The sequence below is a fragment of the Melopsittacus undulatus genome, chromosome 3 (assembly GCF_012275295.1).
Source record: "Melopsittacus undulatus isolate bMelUnd1 chromosome 3, bMelUnd1.mat.Z, whole genome shotgun sequence".
NCBI classification, from domain to species: domain Eukaryota; kingdom Metazoa; phylum Chordata; class Aves; order Psittaciformes; family Psittaculidae; genus Melopsittacus; species Melopsittacus undulatus.
In genome coordinates, this window is record NC_047529.1 from 66,155,363 (window position 1) to 66,171,133 (window position 15,771).

General features: G+C 42.4%; 1 protein-coding gene across 1 annotated transcript; it reads left to right on the plus strand.

The window, feature by feature from the left end:
- Positions 1-714: 714 nt before the first annotated feature.
- On the plus strand, positions 715-14,983 carry HSF2 (heat shock transcription factor 2). The gene is made up of 13 exons (XM_034060957.1): positions 715-935; positions 4,301-4,409; positions 4,625-4,752; positions 5,536-5,660; positions 6,687-6,762; positions 7,388-7,449; positions 7,562-7,646; positions 8,513-8,703; positions 10,487-10,756; positions 11,307-11,412; positions 12,935-12,988; positions 13,586-13,670; positions 14,038-14,983. The coding sequence occupies exons 1-13, from the start codon at positions 786-788 to the stop codon at positions 14,325-14,327; spliced, it is 1,731 nt and encodes a 576-aa protein (XP_033916848.1). The 5' UTR covers positions 715-785; the 3' UTR covers positions 14,328-14,983.
- The last annotated feature ends 788 nt before the right edge of the window (positions 14,984-15,771 follow it).

Here is a 15,771-nt window from a genome sequence, read left to right on the forward strand (position 1 = left end):
ACAACCTCCCAACGACCCCGTGTGCATCTTGGGTGGAGTGGAGACTCCTCGGAGCACCTAGTGCTGTTTTTTTTTTTTTTTTTTATCTGCTATCACTTGCTCGATTTAATAACATTTACGTCTTAAAACGAGATTGGCTCACTCGTTGATAACAGCTTGGATGTCCCTGTTGTGCATATGCTTACATGTAGTCTAAGGACAGATTTTATATATATATAGGGTATGTGCTACAGCTGCTGCAGCCCACTGCATGTCGTGGGTTTCACAGTGAGGTGCCACGCACGGTTGCCCGCTCTGCCCTGAGTACCTCCGTGCGGCCAGAGGCAAGCCCTTCCATGGAGGCTGGGAGCGGCGAGGGGGGGGAAGGAAGAGGAGACCCCCGTGGTGCCCCGCACCTCCTCCAGCCGCAAGCCTTCAGCGTACTGCCCGCCTTAGGCACGGTGCCCCGGCGGGCACACGCGGGAACACGCGCCCACCCCTGCTCCACCCCCGAGCCCCCTTATTGGCCCTTGGCCTCCTCACGTTTGCATGGGCGGGACCCCCTCCCTGTCCACGCGCCGGGTTCGCGCTGTTGTGACACGTGAGGGCGGCGCACGTGGGGCCGTTATGTAACGCGCAGGGGGGGACAGGGGCGGGGAGGTGGCTGGGCGGTGCGCAGGCGTGTGTGGTGCGCATGCGGAGCCCGCTGGTGTCGCGGGCGGAGCGCGGGGAAGGCCCGGCTGGTTCCCTCCTCTCTTCCCGCGGCGCCCCTCCCCCGGCCAGACGGCGGAGGATCCCGAGCGACAATGAAGCAGCAGCAGCAGCAGAACCCTCAGCCCCAGTCCCCTCAGGCGCAGTCGCTGCCCGTCACCGGCGGGGGGGTCCCGGCCTTCCTCAGCAAGCTGTGGGCGCTGGTGGGCGAGGCCCCCAGCAACCAGCTCATCACCTGGAGCCAGGTGCGGCACCCCGCCCGCGTGAGCGGGGAGGGGGGGAGGGTGCCCCTCCGTCAGCTCGTGTGTGTGTGTATATATATGTATGTATACGTGTATGTATGTGTGTATATATATATGTCGTCCCTTCCCGCCTTTCTCCGGCGACCGGCACATGGGGCGTGCTGGGTGGGTGAGGCAGGAGGGCCTTCCGCGGGGCCCGGTCCTCGGCGGGCGGAAGAACCGGGTACGCCCGCTTGGGTTGGTTGGGCTCCCCTCAGCCGGCCTGGGGGAGAGGCCCCACCTCCCCCGGCCTCTCTGGGCCATCGCGGGTTCCCTAGGCCGGGAGGGGCAGTCAGAGAAGACCGGTTTGCCGCTAACGCTGTCTTGTAGCTGGGGGTAACGGAGCAGTGAGCGCCAGTCCCGACTGAGCAGGCCGGCTTCCCGGGGAGGCGGGTGCCTCTGAGCTTGAGGGGTTGGGGGATTAGGGCATGGATCCGAGAGCGATCGGGCTTTGCGGAGCGCTCACACGCAGTTTTTATTAAGCCGTGGTACGAGAAGCGCAGGGCCGCGGTGGGGTTTCCAGGACGGGTTGGCGAGTTCGGGGTGAAGCCGGGGGGGGGGGGGGGGGTGGGGAACGCTGCGTGACAGCGCCCTGGCCCGGCTGGAGGGAGCCGGCGCTGGTTCCCTCGCGTGGCACCCGAGACCGCCCGCTCACCGTGGGGAGCGGCCCGCCCCCATTGTTGGCCACGTGGGGCCACGGCTGCAGGGCGCTTGCCCACCTGGCTGCGGCGGGCGCTTCACCACCACCTCTCGCCCATCACAGCCACTGCTGGAGGAGGGCAGGGTGGGCACCGCCGCTGGCGACTGCCGGCCAAGTGTCGGTCTGCCTATTGCGCCCCTGGCCTGCGGGCTGCAGGTTAGGCGTGCACGGTGCCTGTGGAGATGGGTGTCTAAATGGAAGGCCTGAGATGGATGCCCTCTCATCTTGGATCCTGTATATTCGGATGTAGAAATAATAAATAAACATTATCTGAGCACAAGAGTTACAAGTGTAAAACATTGCAAAGCAGGAAGTAACCACTTGGCAGGTTTGCTGTAGTAAGCATCCTTAACTCTTCTGATGAATGCCAAGCAGATTATTTATTTAAGTTTTCTATATTTTAGGTGTTTCAAAAATAATTATTAAATAATAAGTAATAAAATAATTATTAAAATATTGAAAACAATTCAGTCCTCCAACTGCATCAGCAGCTTCAAGTGGTGTTGAGATGGCAGCTGTTGTCTGATTTTAAATGCTTAAGCAATGATAAAATGCTTTTCTCAAACATTTTACTGGTAATGCATTACCAGTAACTTCAGCCAGAACTTTCTGAAGAAGGAAAGATGTATACTCAGTAGTTTTTTTTTGTTTTGTTTTGTTTTTGTTTTTTTTGTTTTTTTTTGTTTTTTTTTTCCTGGGTGAGAAATGCGAAAGGCTATATAAAGATTGAGGTGTTGTCTAGCTTAAGAGGTGCTGGGTTTGCCACTTTGCACTTTCAGTAGAGGCTTTCCAAATTAATTGCTTAGCCTTATCTCAGGTAAGCACACCACAGGTTTTGGTATCCTTGTAGTATTTTCTAGTTAGAAATAAAGACTAATTGTTTGGGTTTCTGCAAGGTTGTTTGTGGGAGGAAGCTAGACTAATCACAGTTGATATTACTGGTAGTTTGTGTATGGGGAAGGTATTGGGATCACTTGGTGCACAAGTGATGACAACTTTTGAAAATAGGCTGTGTCAATATTATGGGTACAGAAAGTGTACCAGTTTCACAGGAAAGGAAGAGTACAACTACTATAGTATTTCATTTGCCATCTATGCCAATCCATAAGTTCACACTAAATGGATAAATGCCATCTGCAACCAAACAGCTGAATTCTGTCACCCAGCAAACGTATCTACATGAGGCTGTGGTACGTATTGTCCATGGAAACATATATGAGGAGTACCAAAGTGCTTGGAAGGTTGCTGAATCCTGCAGCCAGTAACACTAGCAGTTGACAACTGTATTTAGCTGTGTAGTAATGCTTCAATGAGTTTAAGTCAGGCTTTAATGTCTGTACAGCTTTGGTGTAAACAGCTGCCAGGGCAACAAGAACTACTAGATGTGTTTCCCAGATTCTTGTGCAGTAGGCCTGAACAATGTCAACGTGATGGTGAAGTGAGGTACTGCAGATCACTGTAGTACACTTGTTTGAGTATCTTCAGATGGTGGGTTTCAATAATGCATAGGCTAAAATGGCCTGTGCCTGCAATTTCTTTTGCTTCCCATTTTTCTCTTCCATTGACATGCTCAGCAAGAGGTAGGTGGGCAGGCTTTACTGGGAAGTTTTTGTCTTCCTACCCTCTTCTCAGTCTTGAGCTCCTAACTCATGCAGTGGCGAGCCATTTATAAATCCTGTTGCTAAGGATCCTTGTTGGTTTGTCAGAAACAAAACTCCTGGGCAAGGATCATCACATAGTCTTCTGGTTAAGGATCATCACATAGTCTTCTGGTTGGTTCTTTAAGTTTGGTATCATAGAACTGCTGCTGTTTGGGAGTAAGAAACAAATGTGATTCGTTTAACTACAGAGGGCTTCTAGGAAGATGCAACATCAGTGCAGATATCTGTCAAAGATGGTAGGTTTCTCATTAAATACAGGATGAGGGTACTGTGGAGGTACAGACAGAACTGAAATGATTTTGAAGTGGCTGGTTTGGATTCTGCCAAATAGTCCTTTGGTTAACAGAGCACAGTCACTGAAGAACAAAGAGCTGAGGCTTCTATTTTAGTCTAGACCTGTGGATGAAATAAAAGATAAGTTCTCCCTCACAACTAGCATCCCAGGAGGAGAGGGATGTAGCCTTGGCTGGTTACCTTTTTGGTGATTCCAAAACCCAGCAGACACTCTCAGCTCTTTGACAGCTCCATCCAGTCTACAATTCATTTTAAACTAAACATGCGTTTATACGGGGAAGCAGAGGATATCTTAGGTGGTTGCTAGTGTTTTTCCTTGCACAGTCTCTTTGTTAGATTACTTCCCAAGTCTTTGAAGCTATGTGCAAAATTTATAGTATTGTCCTCTAGTGAAATTATGGTAATTGTTGGTAAACAATTAATTTCTTGAGGAAGCCATGAGTAACAATAGAGATGTTCCCTTTCATACATAGATGGGGATTGTAAATTGATAATACTCGTTGCTTTCCAGCTGCAGGCTTTGTATGCTTTTTGTTTTGAAAATAGTAGGCAAGCAGATTGGTTACGTATCCCATGCACAAAGGAAACATTCCTATCTGATTATTAATTCTGAAAGCCCAGCATGTTTTCTCCAATGGTCTTTTAAGTATCTTAATGTGTCTCTCTCATTTTAGAATGGCCAGAGTTTCTTGGTATTGGATGAACAGAGATTTGCAAAAGAGATTCTTCCCAAGTACTTCAAGCACAACAACATGGCAAGCTTTGTCAGACAGTTAAACATGTGTAAGTTCTTGGCTTTTTGCTTTCTAGCATAGTTCTGGATCCTGTACATGTTCAGTTACAGACTGTACCCTTTGACCAGTGGCCCTGTGTTCTCTGCAACTAGGTTACTGTCTTAGCCTCAAAACTGGTAACAGGATAGTTGGAACACCGTAGTTTGAATTTCTTAATGTGGGCTTTGAGAGTTACTTGGTTTTTTTTTCTTTTTTTCTTTAAAGATGGTTTCCGTAAAGTTGTTCATGTTGATTCTGGTATTGTCAAACTGGAGCGAGATGGTCCAGTAGAGTTTCAGCACCCATATTTTAAGCAGGGCCGGGAGGACTTGTTGGAACACATTAAAAGGAAGGTTAGTGAAAATTCAGAGGAAAGCTTGTAAGTATTGAATGAATAGCAAAATTAATGTCAGCTTTAACAGCAGGATTGTGAATGCAAGTAAGGTTGGAGTTGAGGAAGCAGTCTGCCCCTCTCTTATGTGTATCTTGACTTATTTAAAGATATTTTGGACAACTTGACTGACCTCCTTTAACCTTTGCTGTCATTATAGGAAGTTTCAGAGGTGGCAAAAATAAGCTAGTTCTGCAAGTACAGCGTTTTACAAATTGGTATTAGAGGGCGTGCAGAGCATGCTTTGACTTTACCATCAGTAATATAACAATCTGCTTGTTTACATAGCTTGTTTCAGCACAAAGCTACTGTAAGCATTAAACTTTGCACCACATTGGACAGGGGGCAAACTTATAAAAGTTTGTTGTGCTGCCAGATGTGATTCTGAAATGTGTTCTGCCATTACTGTGAGTCAGGTAGAGATAATGAATAGAAATGCAGCATTTAAACTGGTGAGGGGCATACTTGTTAATGTTGGATTATTGGGAAGGATTTAGGAGAATGCCTGACAAATCTGAATGTGCACAAATGTTTGTAACAACTAAAGCTAATGTGGTGGTAGCTATAAAAAGAAATTTCTGTGTGTTTCTTTTTGGTTTTATTTTTTTTTTATTTGATGCTTGGTATATTATTAACTTAAATGCATAGTTTGTCAGCACTAAAGGAAAATATACTTGATCACTAAAAGAAAATAGTTAACAATAAGTCAAGGAAAGCATTGTTTCTGAATTCCAATCTTTTAAAGGTTTCTTCTTCAAGACCCGAAGAAAACAAGATACGTCAGGAAGATCTCTCCAAAATAATAAGTAATGCTCAAAAGGTGCAGATTAAACAAGAGACCATTGAATCTCAGTTGTCTGCGTTGAAGAGGTAATTTGCTCCATCAACAACAAATCCTTAAAACTGAGTAATTCTGATAATAGGTACCAGCCAAAGACCTAATTTTTAGGTGTCTTCTTGATATTTTTTATTTCCTAACTTTAAATAATGCTTTATAAAAATAAATTTGAATAAAAGCATTGCATTAAAAAATGAATATTCTGCTATGGCTAAAAGTAGTAGGCAGTGCTGGTGTTTGGAGAACTGTGGGCAATGAAATAACACCTTTAATATAGCTCCATAATGGTACTGTGGCTGAATATTCAAGTTGGCTCTTAGCATAAAGTATGCTGGTTTATGTCTTCAAGTTTGAAGTAGTTGTTATGTTTAGTTTGAGGCAGTTTGGTTTGTGCAAATTACTTATGATACTTTCTTACTACAATTAATGTTTTTACTCATTGCTTTTTGTTGTTGTCTTCATTCCCCCACTGATAATAGAGGCAGCATAGGATGCATGCATGACTTGAGAGCTTGTTCTGTAAAGATGCTTTCAAGGGGGATGTACAGTTGCTCATAGGTAGCTTGCCATCTAGCAAGAGGTATCTGAGGGAGGGCAAGCAGGTTTGATGAAGAGCTTGAAGAACAAGCAGTGTTGTTGTTTAGTGGTGAAAGGGAGCTGCATTCTTGTGCTCTTTGGTCCCTTGCTACAGGTAGGAACCAGTTTTTATGCTTTTTTTTATTATTGGTATTATTATTTAATCACTAGAAGGAAGAAGAGAAGTTAACTTTGTTACAGGAAAGTAAACAAATGCTGACTGTATGTGTAATAAGAATTGCCAAATTTGGAAATTAATTGTTATTTTTAAGGGGTTGGAAATTCTCTGCAGGCTTTTTATTGTTTGGGTCTCCATTTTGTAAACATTTGCCAAGGTTGCTTACTGTGTGCCTCGTTTTCTTTTTTTTTTCCTACACACAACCTAAAAAGACATTTCAAAGAGCTTTAATGAAGCCAGCTAATCTTAACAAAAATTATTAATGTAAATATTCTAAAACTTTTAAATCATTATTTTCAAACAGAGAGAATGAATCTCTTTGGAGGGAAGTAGCAGAACTGCGAGCAAAACACTTGCAACAGCAGCAAGTTATTCGGAAGGTAAGGCTCCATTGAGGCACTATATGTGAATGTGTGAGTGAGTGTTTCTGAGGCAGGAATAATGTGCCACATGTTACCTTGCTTCTCCCTGACCTTTTTTTTTCTTTCTGTAGCTTGTGAAATGTGTTTTTATTAGAAAAAAAACTCAGGTGAACAAATCTTTGTGAAACAAACATTCATAAGCAGAAAATAAGGCCACACTCTTGTAAACCTTTTCAAAGGTTCAGGAGTATTGTACATCGTTCATTAAGGTGCCCTTAAAATGATCCATCCACTTTGGTAGTTCAGAAGTCTAATGACTTAATGTTTTGTGTTGGATGATCATTGAGAGGAACCCACTTAATTTGACAGATTTATGATCTGCCAAAACTGATGTAAATGCAAAGAGTTTCATACTTTTTTTTTTTTTTTTTTACATATCAGAAATAACCACTGAAAGCAGCCTCATAGGAGAGACTCTCACTGATTACTTTTTTCAGTTTATTCAAGCCAGGTACATGCATTTAATCCTTAAAACATAAGGGAAGAAAGTCAACATTTCAAAAGGCAAGGCAGTTGATCTTGATAATCTGAGAGAAACAAATACAGGGTAGAGTGACTAACAGTAGTGGTTTTTATCTTACAGATTGTACAATTTATTGTTACCTTGGTGCAGAATAACCAACTAGTGAGCCTGAAACGCAAGAGGTAAATATGGTCTTAAAAACTCGCTGTCCAGTTGATACACTGACATGTTTTGTGGACTAATACCAAAGACTTAGTTTTGAGGTGGCTTTCTTCCTATACTCTTCTGATTTAGGCCTCTACTTCTGAACACTAATGGACCTACAAAGTCGAGTGTATTTCAACAAATTGTGAAAGAACCAGCTGACAGTAACCATCATGTAAGTTTTCTTTTATGCATACTGTTTGTTAAGATGAAGGAACTAGTGGAGGGGCAGACTGATCAAGCAGCTTGTTTTATGGGGAATAAAACATAGCTTTGTACTGAGAGCTGTCAAATTCTCCAAGTGGTACACTGTGTTGTGTTTCCTTTAGAAGCCAAGTGTGTTGAAAGTCACCATTCACTTTTCAATATAAGCATGTATAAGCTGCATTAAATGCAGCTTGATGTGATCCTACTGAAAGCAGTCTGCTTTTAGTAATAGAGTTATTAGAAATAACATATGTATGTTGCATTTGTATTTCTGGAAGTTAAGCACCACTAGCCCTATGCAGGGACAAGGATCCAGCATGCTGCTCTGCAAGGCAGCATCCAACCCAGCAAAATCATGTCGAGTCCCTGTACCATTTGAATGTATCATGCCACTGAAAGTTATTTTCTGCTGTCCAAATAATGGTTGGTGGGGAAATTCTTAAAATGAGGGTTGGAGCATAAAACTAGAATTAATAGCTCAAACCAAAGTATTATTTAAACAGCAGCCACTGTTTTAATATTTTTTTGGTTTTGCGTAGTCCTGTTGTCACAGCTTTTTTTGTTGCTTTTGCTGACAGTGCTAGGATATTTTTGTTTCTATGGCTGCAGTATTTGTGAAACATTATTTTCCTGTAGCTGCTGTATTTCATCTTGTTCATTTTTTTGTATGGTTTCTTGATTAAATGTAGATCTGTACAAACAGCTTATAATCTTTGAGGTGTGGGAAAGCTTATACAATTTAAAATTGAGGCATTGTAAGATACAATGGGAACTCTCAGAATGCTGAAGCTCTTTGTCTTTCTATCTGCTGACTCTCTTTAAAATAATTCTCAGGTACCTCTCAACAGAAATGAGGGCTTAAAACAAAGGGAACAGATTTCAGATGACATCATTATATATGATGTCACTGAGGATGTGGGAGATGAAGAAACTCCTGTGGGTGATGAAGAAAATCCCATGGCTGATGAAGAACATCTTCCCATTGCACCAGAAGCAAATGAAGATTCCACTTCTGATTCTTCAAAGTAAGAAGTCTCTAGAAGTATATATAGGCTTTCAGTGTTGTGGAATATGGAATAATTCAGATGTCTTAGGTAATTGTTTTTTAAGTAATAGTCAGAATTATTCAACACTCCTGCACATATGGAAGCTTAATCTATGAATTCACACTAGGTTCTGATCTACTGACCTCTGGCTTTGTTCGAAATAGTTAATTGGCTGTTGGAGTTTTAATGTGCAAAGGGTAGAAACTAGTGAGAAGCAGTCTGTATTATTGTACTCTGTTGTTAAATATAATACTTCTCCAAAGACAGAGTAAGTGGTCTCTTCATACTTTTGGTTATGAATACAGGCAGGAATGACTTCCCTGGGTTTTACAGCATGTGCTGTTTGTCAAATGTTGCTGTGGTGTTTGAACTTTATTAAGCCAGTTAATTTCAGGTTTTTTTTCTAGGATTCCTAGATGACTGGGATTTCCTGTTTGAGCTCGCTGTAAAATTAGTCAGTCCCAAGTATTTTGTGACTTATGTTCCTTCCTGTCTGTAGTTAGTACTATAGTTCCTCAACTTAGTACTACAGAAATAATTTATCTTTCAATTCTGAGCAGTTGAATCTTGGTCCAGGGATTGGGATGCAGCTCTCTTCCTGAGTTGCATGGTATTGATAGCACCTGTTTTATGCCTTAAGGAATAAAACTTGGATATTTGGACAGGTTGGAGCACCTCCCGTATGAACACAGGCTGAGAAAGTTGGGCCTGTTCAGCCTGGAGAAGAGAAGGCTGCAGGGGGACCTCATAGTAGCCTTCCAGTATCTGAAGGGGGCCTATGAGGATGCTGGGGAGGGTCTCTGCATTAGGGACTGTAGTGATAGGACAAGGGGTAATGAGTTAAAACTTAAACAGGGGAAGTTTAGGTTAGATATTCTAATCTAAGTTCTCTGCTGTAAGGGTGGTGAGGCGCTAGAACTGTTTGTCTAGAGAAGTCGTGAATGCTCCATCCCTGGTGGTGTTCAAGGCCAGGTTGGACAGAGCCTTGGGTGACATGGTTTAGTGTGAGGTGTCCCTGCCCATGGCAGGGGACTTGAACTAGATGATCTTAAGGTCCTTTCCAACCCTAACTATTCTATGATTCTATGGTTCTATATTGCCATCTTACAGTATCACAGAATATATGAGCTACACTTGAACTAGTACCATTGGTTCTGTTCAGCTGATATCTGGGAATGCATTCCCTAATAGAAAAGTTCTGTGAAGATAAGGCTCTGGTATAGAAGACAGCACAACTAACAGCTATTTAAGGGTTAAGAAAAACAGAACATGGATTAAAGCAAATTACTTGAGACACTGTCTTAGTTTTTAGGTTGCCTTCCTGGTGTACATAGGAAGGTTAATTAACTACAACACTGTTGACTGATGCTCCAGAGTTGATTCCGTACAGAAGGAAAAATACATTGAATGCCTTGTCTGTCTAGTTTGTGGCCTAATATGCTTGGGTCCACTCCATACTTACTTTATATGGAAGCTTATAGTTCTAATGTGAAAAATACCAGTGTTCTTCTATCTTTTTAGTAGTTGTTAGTGTGGTTTAACACAACAGTGTCTGCTAGCTGAGCTGCATTAACAGTGTTGAGTAGTACAGCACCATATCAATGGAAAATAGATGTATCTTGCTATGTTCTGTATTAAAAAGTAGTAGGAAGGTTTATTTTCTTATAGTGGTTTGATTAAAGTGGGAAGTAACTAAACCTGTAGAATACTCCCAGTTTAATGAGTGTATGAAAGGCTTTAATTAATTTGTCTCACATTACAGCTGTAGTCATTCTCCTGATATTGTAATTGTGGAAGATGATAATGAAGAAGAATATGCTCCTGTAATTCAGGGGGATAAAAGCACAGAATCAGTTGCTGTCCCAGCTAATGATCCACTCAGCCCTGTCAGTGACAGCACAAGCCCACTCATGTCAAGTGCTGTACAGCTGAATAACCAGTCAACTTTAACTGCAGAAGATTCTGTCTCAATGATGGATTCCATACTCAATGAGAATGGAGTCATTTCACAGAATATAAATCTCCTTGGAAAGTGAGTAGCCTGGTCTTTTGTTTGAGTTTTTTTTTTTCCAAGTATTGGAAATGATTGTTTGACTGAAATAAGAAGATCTGAGTAGTAGATTCTGTTGATAACTTCTGTTTATAGGTCACCTTTATCCAGCTTATCTTTGTACTTTAAGGTGAGACCTCTAATTTTCATTGTGAAGTGAGGGAGTTGGGGCACATAATCTGACAGTGTAATGTTGTGAATGTCATTGGTTAGCTGTCAGCGTTTGTGTAACTCTTGCAGGCAGTGAGACTCATTAGGGCTGCTTGGATGCAAGAATCACGTCTCTGCTAATGTCATGGCATAGTGTTATGGTGATGTGATACCTGTTTTGGAGCACCTGTCTGCTTTTCTTGGGTTGAAGAGGCTAAAAGTTTTCCTTTTCTTCCCAAAGATTGTTTCTAATGAAAGACTTGGTTCATTCTAGTTCTGGTGAAGATTTTTAGATGCACGTAGTACATCTGTGTAAAGCGTAAGTGTGGATTTATCTCCCTTTTATTAAGCGATATGGAATAAAATATAATTTGCCTTCTAGGGTTGAACTTCTGGATTATCTTGACAGCATCGACTGCAGTTTAGAGGACTTCCAAGCTATGTTATCAGGACGACAGTTCAGCATAGATCCAGATCTCCTGGTTGAGGTAATCTTCACTGTTTAAGTATTTTGGTGATACACTACAGAAAATGTTTGTGTGGGTTGTTACTGTTTAAAATGGTTTTAAACCAACAGATTTTCCTTTCTTCCCTTTAAAAAAAGAAATAAGTGTTTGTGAGCATTTTTCTGGGGCACTGGTATAATTCTCAGTGCCGCACTACTGGTCAAGTGAATCCTTAAGGTTTTGATTGAAGAATGGCTTTCTTAATGAATGAATGTTTATATTTCTTGCTACATGAACTCAGACACCAATTAGATAAATACTCTTGCTTTGAAATAACCCAGCACATCATCTGTGGGCTTCTCAAGGAGCTGGTGTTAAAAAGGCTCTTGGCATTTATTTTACAAGTTTGTTTGCCATTTCAGATTATTTCTTAGGAGCATGTTCTCAGTTTCTCTTCAGATTTATGTCTAGTAGAATGGTCTAGGTTGGAAGGGACATGTGCATGTCATGTAGGCCAGCCCCCTTGATCAGAGCAGGGTCACCTTGAAAGTTGGGTAATATTCCTCAGGACCTTGTTGTCTCAAATTCTGAAATCTCCAAAGATGGGAGATTCTTGGGTGCCTGTTCGAGTGCGTGACTCTTCTTTGTGAAGGATTTCCTGAAGTCAGTCACAATTTTCCCTGCTGCAGCTTGTAGCTCTTGCCTTTTGTCCTTCTTCCACCTCTGTGGAGTTTGTCTTCTCAATAACACCTATTCGGAGGTAGTGGAAGAGTGCAGTTACTCTTCTCTGTCTGCCTTCCTCAGAGAAGATGAGCCAAGCTCCCTCAGCCTCTTGGATGTCAGATGGCACTCTGGACTCCCTCTAGTTTGAAAACTCTTGTACTGAGAGGCCAAAACCTCGGCACTGTTCCACAGGTAGCCTCATGTGCTTAGCAGAGGGAAATGGTAATTTGGCCCTCCTGACTGTGGTTTGCCTGTAGCAGAGCATGTCTCACTGTAGCAAGGCCATGCTGCTGGCTCATGGTGGGGTCTTGCCTACTGTGTCTCCCTGCTACCCTCTCCGAGGAGTTGCTCCCTCTGTGTTCCCTAACTTGGTGCACAAGGTTATGGTGTCCTAAATGCGCTTGGCTGTTGAACCTTATGGCCCTTCTCCTGCTTTGCTGAGATCCCTCTTGACAGCAGCTCTACTCTCCCACATATTGATGACTCTGTCCCTTTTGATTTCACTTGCAAACTTGATCAGGGTATATTCTTCCTTATACACAGAGTTCTCTGAGCAGGAGAGGATGTGGTATTTTAAGACTGCAGCAAACCATGTTAGACTAAGTAGACATAATGTGGTTGTTTCCTTTGTGGCTGAGGTTCATGTAACTCCAAAGCATTGCACGCCAAAGCAAGGTTTTTTCTACAAATGTGGTAACTGCCTTTAAATAAACTTTAATCCTGATGGAGAGTAAAAAGAGCAAGTACAGGGATTATTCTCACACATTGCCAACACGATGTTCATGTATTTTTAATAGCAACACTGAGATACCTAAAACTTGATGTGTTTTGTCTTATTCAGCTTTTCACAAGCTCCGTGCAGATGAATCCCACAGATCATATCAATAATATCAAAGTAAGTCTGAAATCCATTGCTTGATGTGCACAGCAACGAGTGATACAAACTTCATTCATCCTTTACTGTTTTCTTTACTGGTATAACAGTACCTTTTTCATGATCTGGCTTTGGAGGCTTCCATGAGAATAGGAAGGCTGCAGCTGAATTCATCCTGTTAGGTTTTGAACAGAAAAGGGAAAAGTACACCCATAAATAACATCCTTCAGAACTTGATGACCTTGAGGCCAAATGCCCATTTGTTGTACCAGTCTCTTGATTTCTGTATCCTGTAAGAGTTTAGTACTTGCAAACATAGTACACGCTTTGTCAGAATGTTTTCATCTGTATTGTCTGGTGGGAAAAGAAATGAGCAAGCAGTGGATCGAAGATCTTGCTCTGTGAATTTGCCCTGTTTGTTTATGAGCATTACTCTTGGCTCTTCATTGAGTAAGCCAGTGCTTCCATTTCATATTTTCTCAGTCTGTGAGTATGGGTAACTGATACCAATGCATCCCTTTGTGAATAAAAATGTTTTGTAAGAACTGGTCAGCTATGTGTCCTAGTGGCATTGGAACAGGTTTTGGCATGTGTTTAAAATTTTGCTCTGGTTTCCAGATGGAGACAAAGGGAATAGAAACTACCAAGAATAATGCTGGTCCTGAGGCTTCACATGAGACGCAAGTTTCTAAGCCCAAATCAGGTCAGTTGTAGTGCTGTGTTAAAACAGTTTAATGGTTGAACAAGCATTGTTCTAAAAACCATCTCAGTCATTTGCTCTTTGTCTGGTTTTGTGGCATACCGATAGGCAAATACCCAAAACAAAATACCTACCATGTTTGGGTCTGGGGTTTTTTTTTGGCACTGCACCAGGTGCAGAGAACCTGAGGATTTTACAGAAGAATGAACAAATAATGTTGTGCAGGAACAGAATCCTTTAATTGCTCATTTAAAACTAACACAGTGTTTTTTATTAATTATTCTTCAGATCAGTCCTGTGGGTAGGGTTTTGTTTGTCTGCACACAGACAGGCCCATAACTGATGATGCTTTGGGATTTTTTCTCCATAGATAAGCAGCTCATACAGTACACAGCGTTTCCACTCCTTGCATTCCTTGATGGGAACCCAGGCTCCACCATTGAGAGCGGGAGCTCTGCTATGGAAACTCCTTCCTGTGTTGACAAACCCCTTGAAGTGGATGAGCTGCTGGAAAGCAGCCTTGATCCTCAGCCCACCCAGAGCAAACTGGTGCGGCTGGAGCCGTTGACAGAGGCAGAAGCGAGCGAAGCCACGCTGTTCTATCTGTGCGAACTTGCCCCGGCACCCATGGACACAGACATGCCCTTCTTGGATAACTGATGTGACGGGGACTCTGTATATAGCCATGAACTATTTATTTAGAATATTGTTTGGTATATGAGTTTTTTGTAAATCACTGTTTTATGTAACCAGGTAACATGGAATCTGAAATACTTTTCCTATGTTACTTCCTACAAGCAACTGTTTAACTATGTGGTTAGAACAGCTGTGAGGCACGGTTGGCAATACCAAGTTAAGACTGTTACTGTACTGCTGTGAAGTACTTGGTATTATGCATATTGCTAGGTATCTCGGGTAACTGAAAACTTGTTGATAGTAAGCTTTGATTTATGATTTCTTATACTTCTGGTCTTACATATGATGATGTAAACTAGTAGTGTATGGTTAGAGAACACTGACTATGTATCTTGTTTTTTTCTATTTTTTACAACATTTTAACAAACATACAGCTTTTTTGGGGTGGGGGGGACCAGGACCTGATGTAGGCTTTTTTTTTCCCTGCTTGAACTGGGAACAAAGTGCCTGTACCTTGCAAAATCTTGGTTCTGCCTTACTTTCACTTCAGCAGAAGTGCTCACACATAGCACAAACCGGGGAAAAGTTCTTCATAGCCACCAGGCCCCTTGACTGCATGAGTACTTTTATCTTGGACCATCTATGCTGGTAAAATAAATGTTACTTAAGTAAGTAAGTAATTAGTGTGACACTTGTTACGAGTTGTCTGTTACTCCATGTACCAGATAGATCTAACAGCCCTTGTTCTTCCTGCCGAGGTAGCTATGCAGTGAGGTCTGCTTCCATAGATGTTTATTGGAAAATAATTTCATTATCTCCAGCCTTCAGGGTTTATTTATATGCCTCAAAAACAAGTGGCTAATGTGGCAAACTGGTTTTGTGTGATAGTACACAAAAGGTCGTTCTCTCCTTTGTTTTCTCACTGAGAGCCACAGCTTTCCTTCCAGCTGAAGAGCTCAGGAGCAGGAGTGTTTCTGTCAGTGACTGAAGTCTTACACCTTTGTTCAGAGGCAGGTGCTGGAGCTGCATTACACGGCTGTGTGCCAGAGGAGTCACTAATGACTGGTGAAAGTGCTGCGAACATGCTTACCCTAAGCCTTGTCACCCTGAGTGCCTGATTCAGTGTAGGAAGTTAAACTACTTGTGAAGATAAAACTTTCCTTCCTTCTCTGCCCTCAAAGCTATAGCTAGGGAGGTCTGAGGAGCTAGAGTGTGCAAGATACTCCAGAGAAGGGAGAAACTGGATTTAGTAACTTAACACACACACAACAGGATATATTCCACAATTCTGGCACCATAGCCAAGATTTCCAGTTTTTATATGCCCCCTTCCCACGGAAGCTGAAGCTATAGGCCCAGCCATCTGCTGATCTTCCCAGTTAACAGCCTTGTTAATTACTATCAGATTCAAGAACTGCTGTGGTAGAACCAGTGTTCAGCAGTGTCACCCACACTTAACACACCCAGCA

Excerpts from the sequence above, each read along its gene's own strand:
- HSF2 (XM_034060957.1), top strand. The coding sequence starts at position 786 with ATGAAGCAGCAGCAGCAGCAGAACCCTCAGCCCCAGTCCCCTCAGGCG. Across the intron at positions 5,661-6,686 it reads CAGTTGTCTGCGTTGAAGAG|AGAGAATGAATCTCTTTGGA; the intron begins GTAATTTGCTCC and ends ATTTTCAAACAG. Across the intron at positions 11,413-12,934 it reads ATCCAGATCTCCTGGTTGAG|CTTTTCACAAGCTCCGTGCA; the intron begins GTAATCTTCACT and ends TGTCTTATTCAG.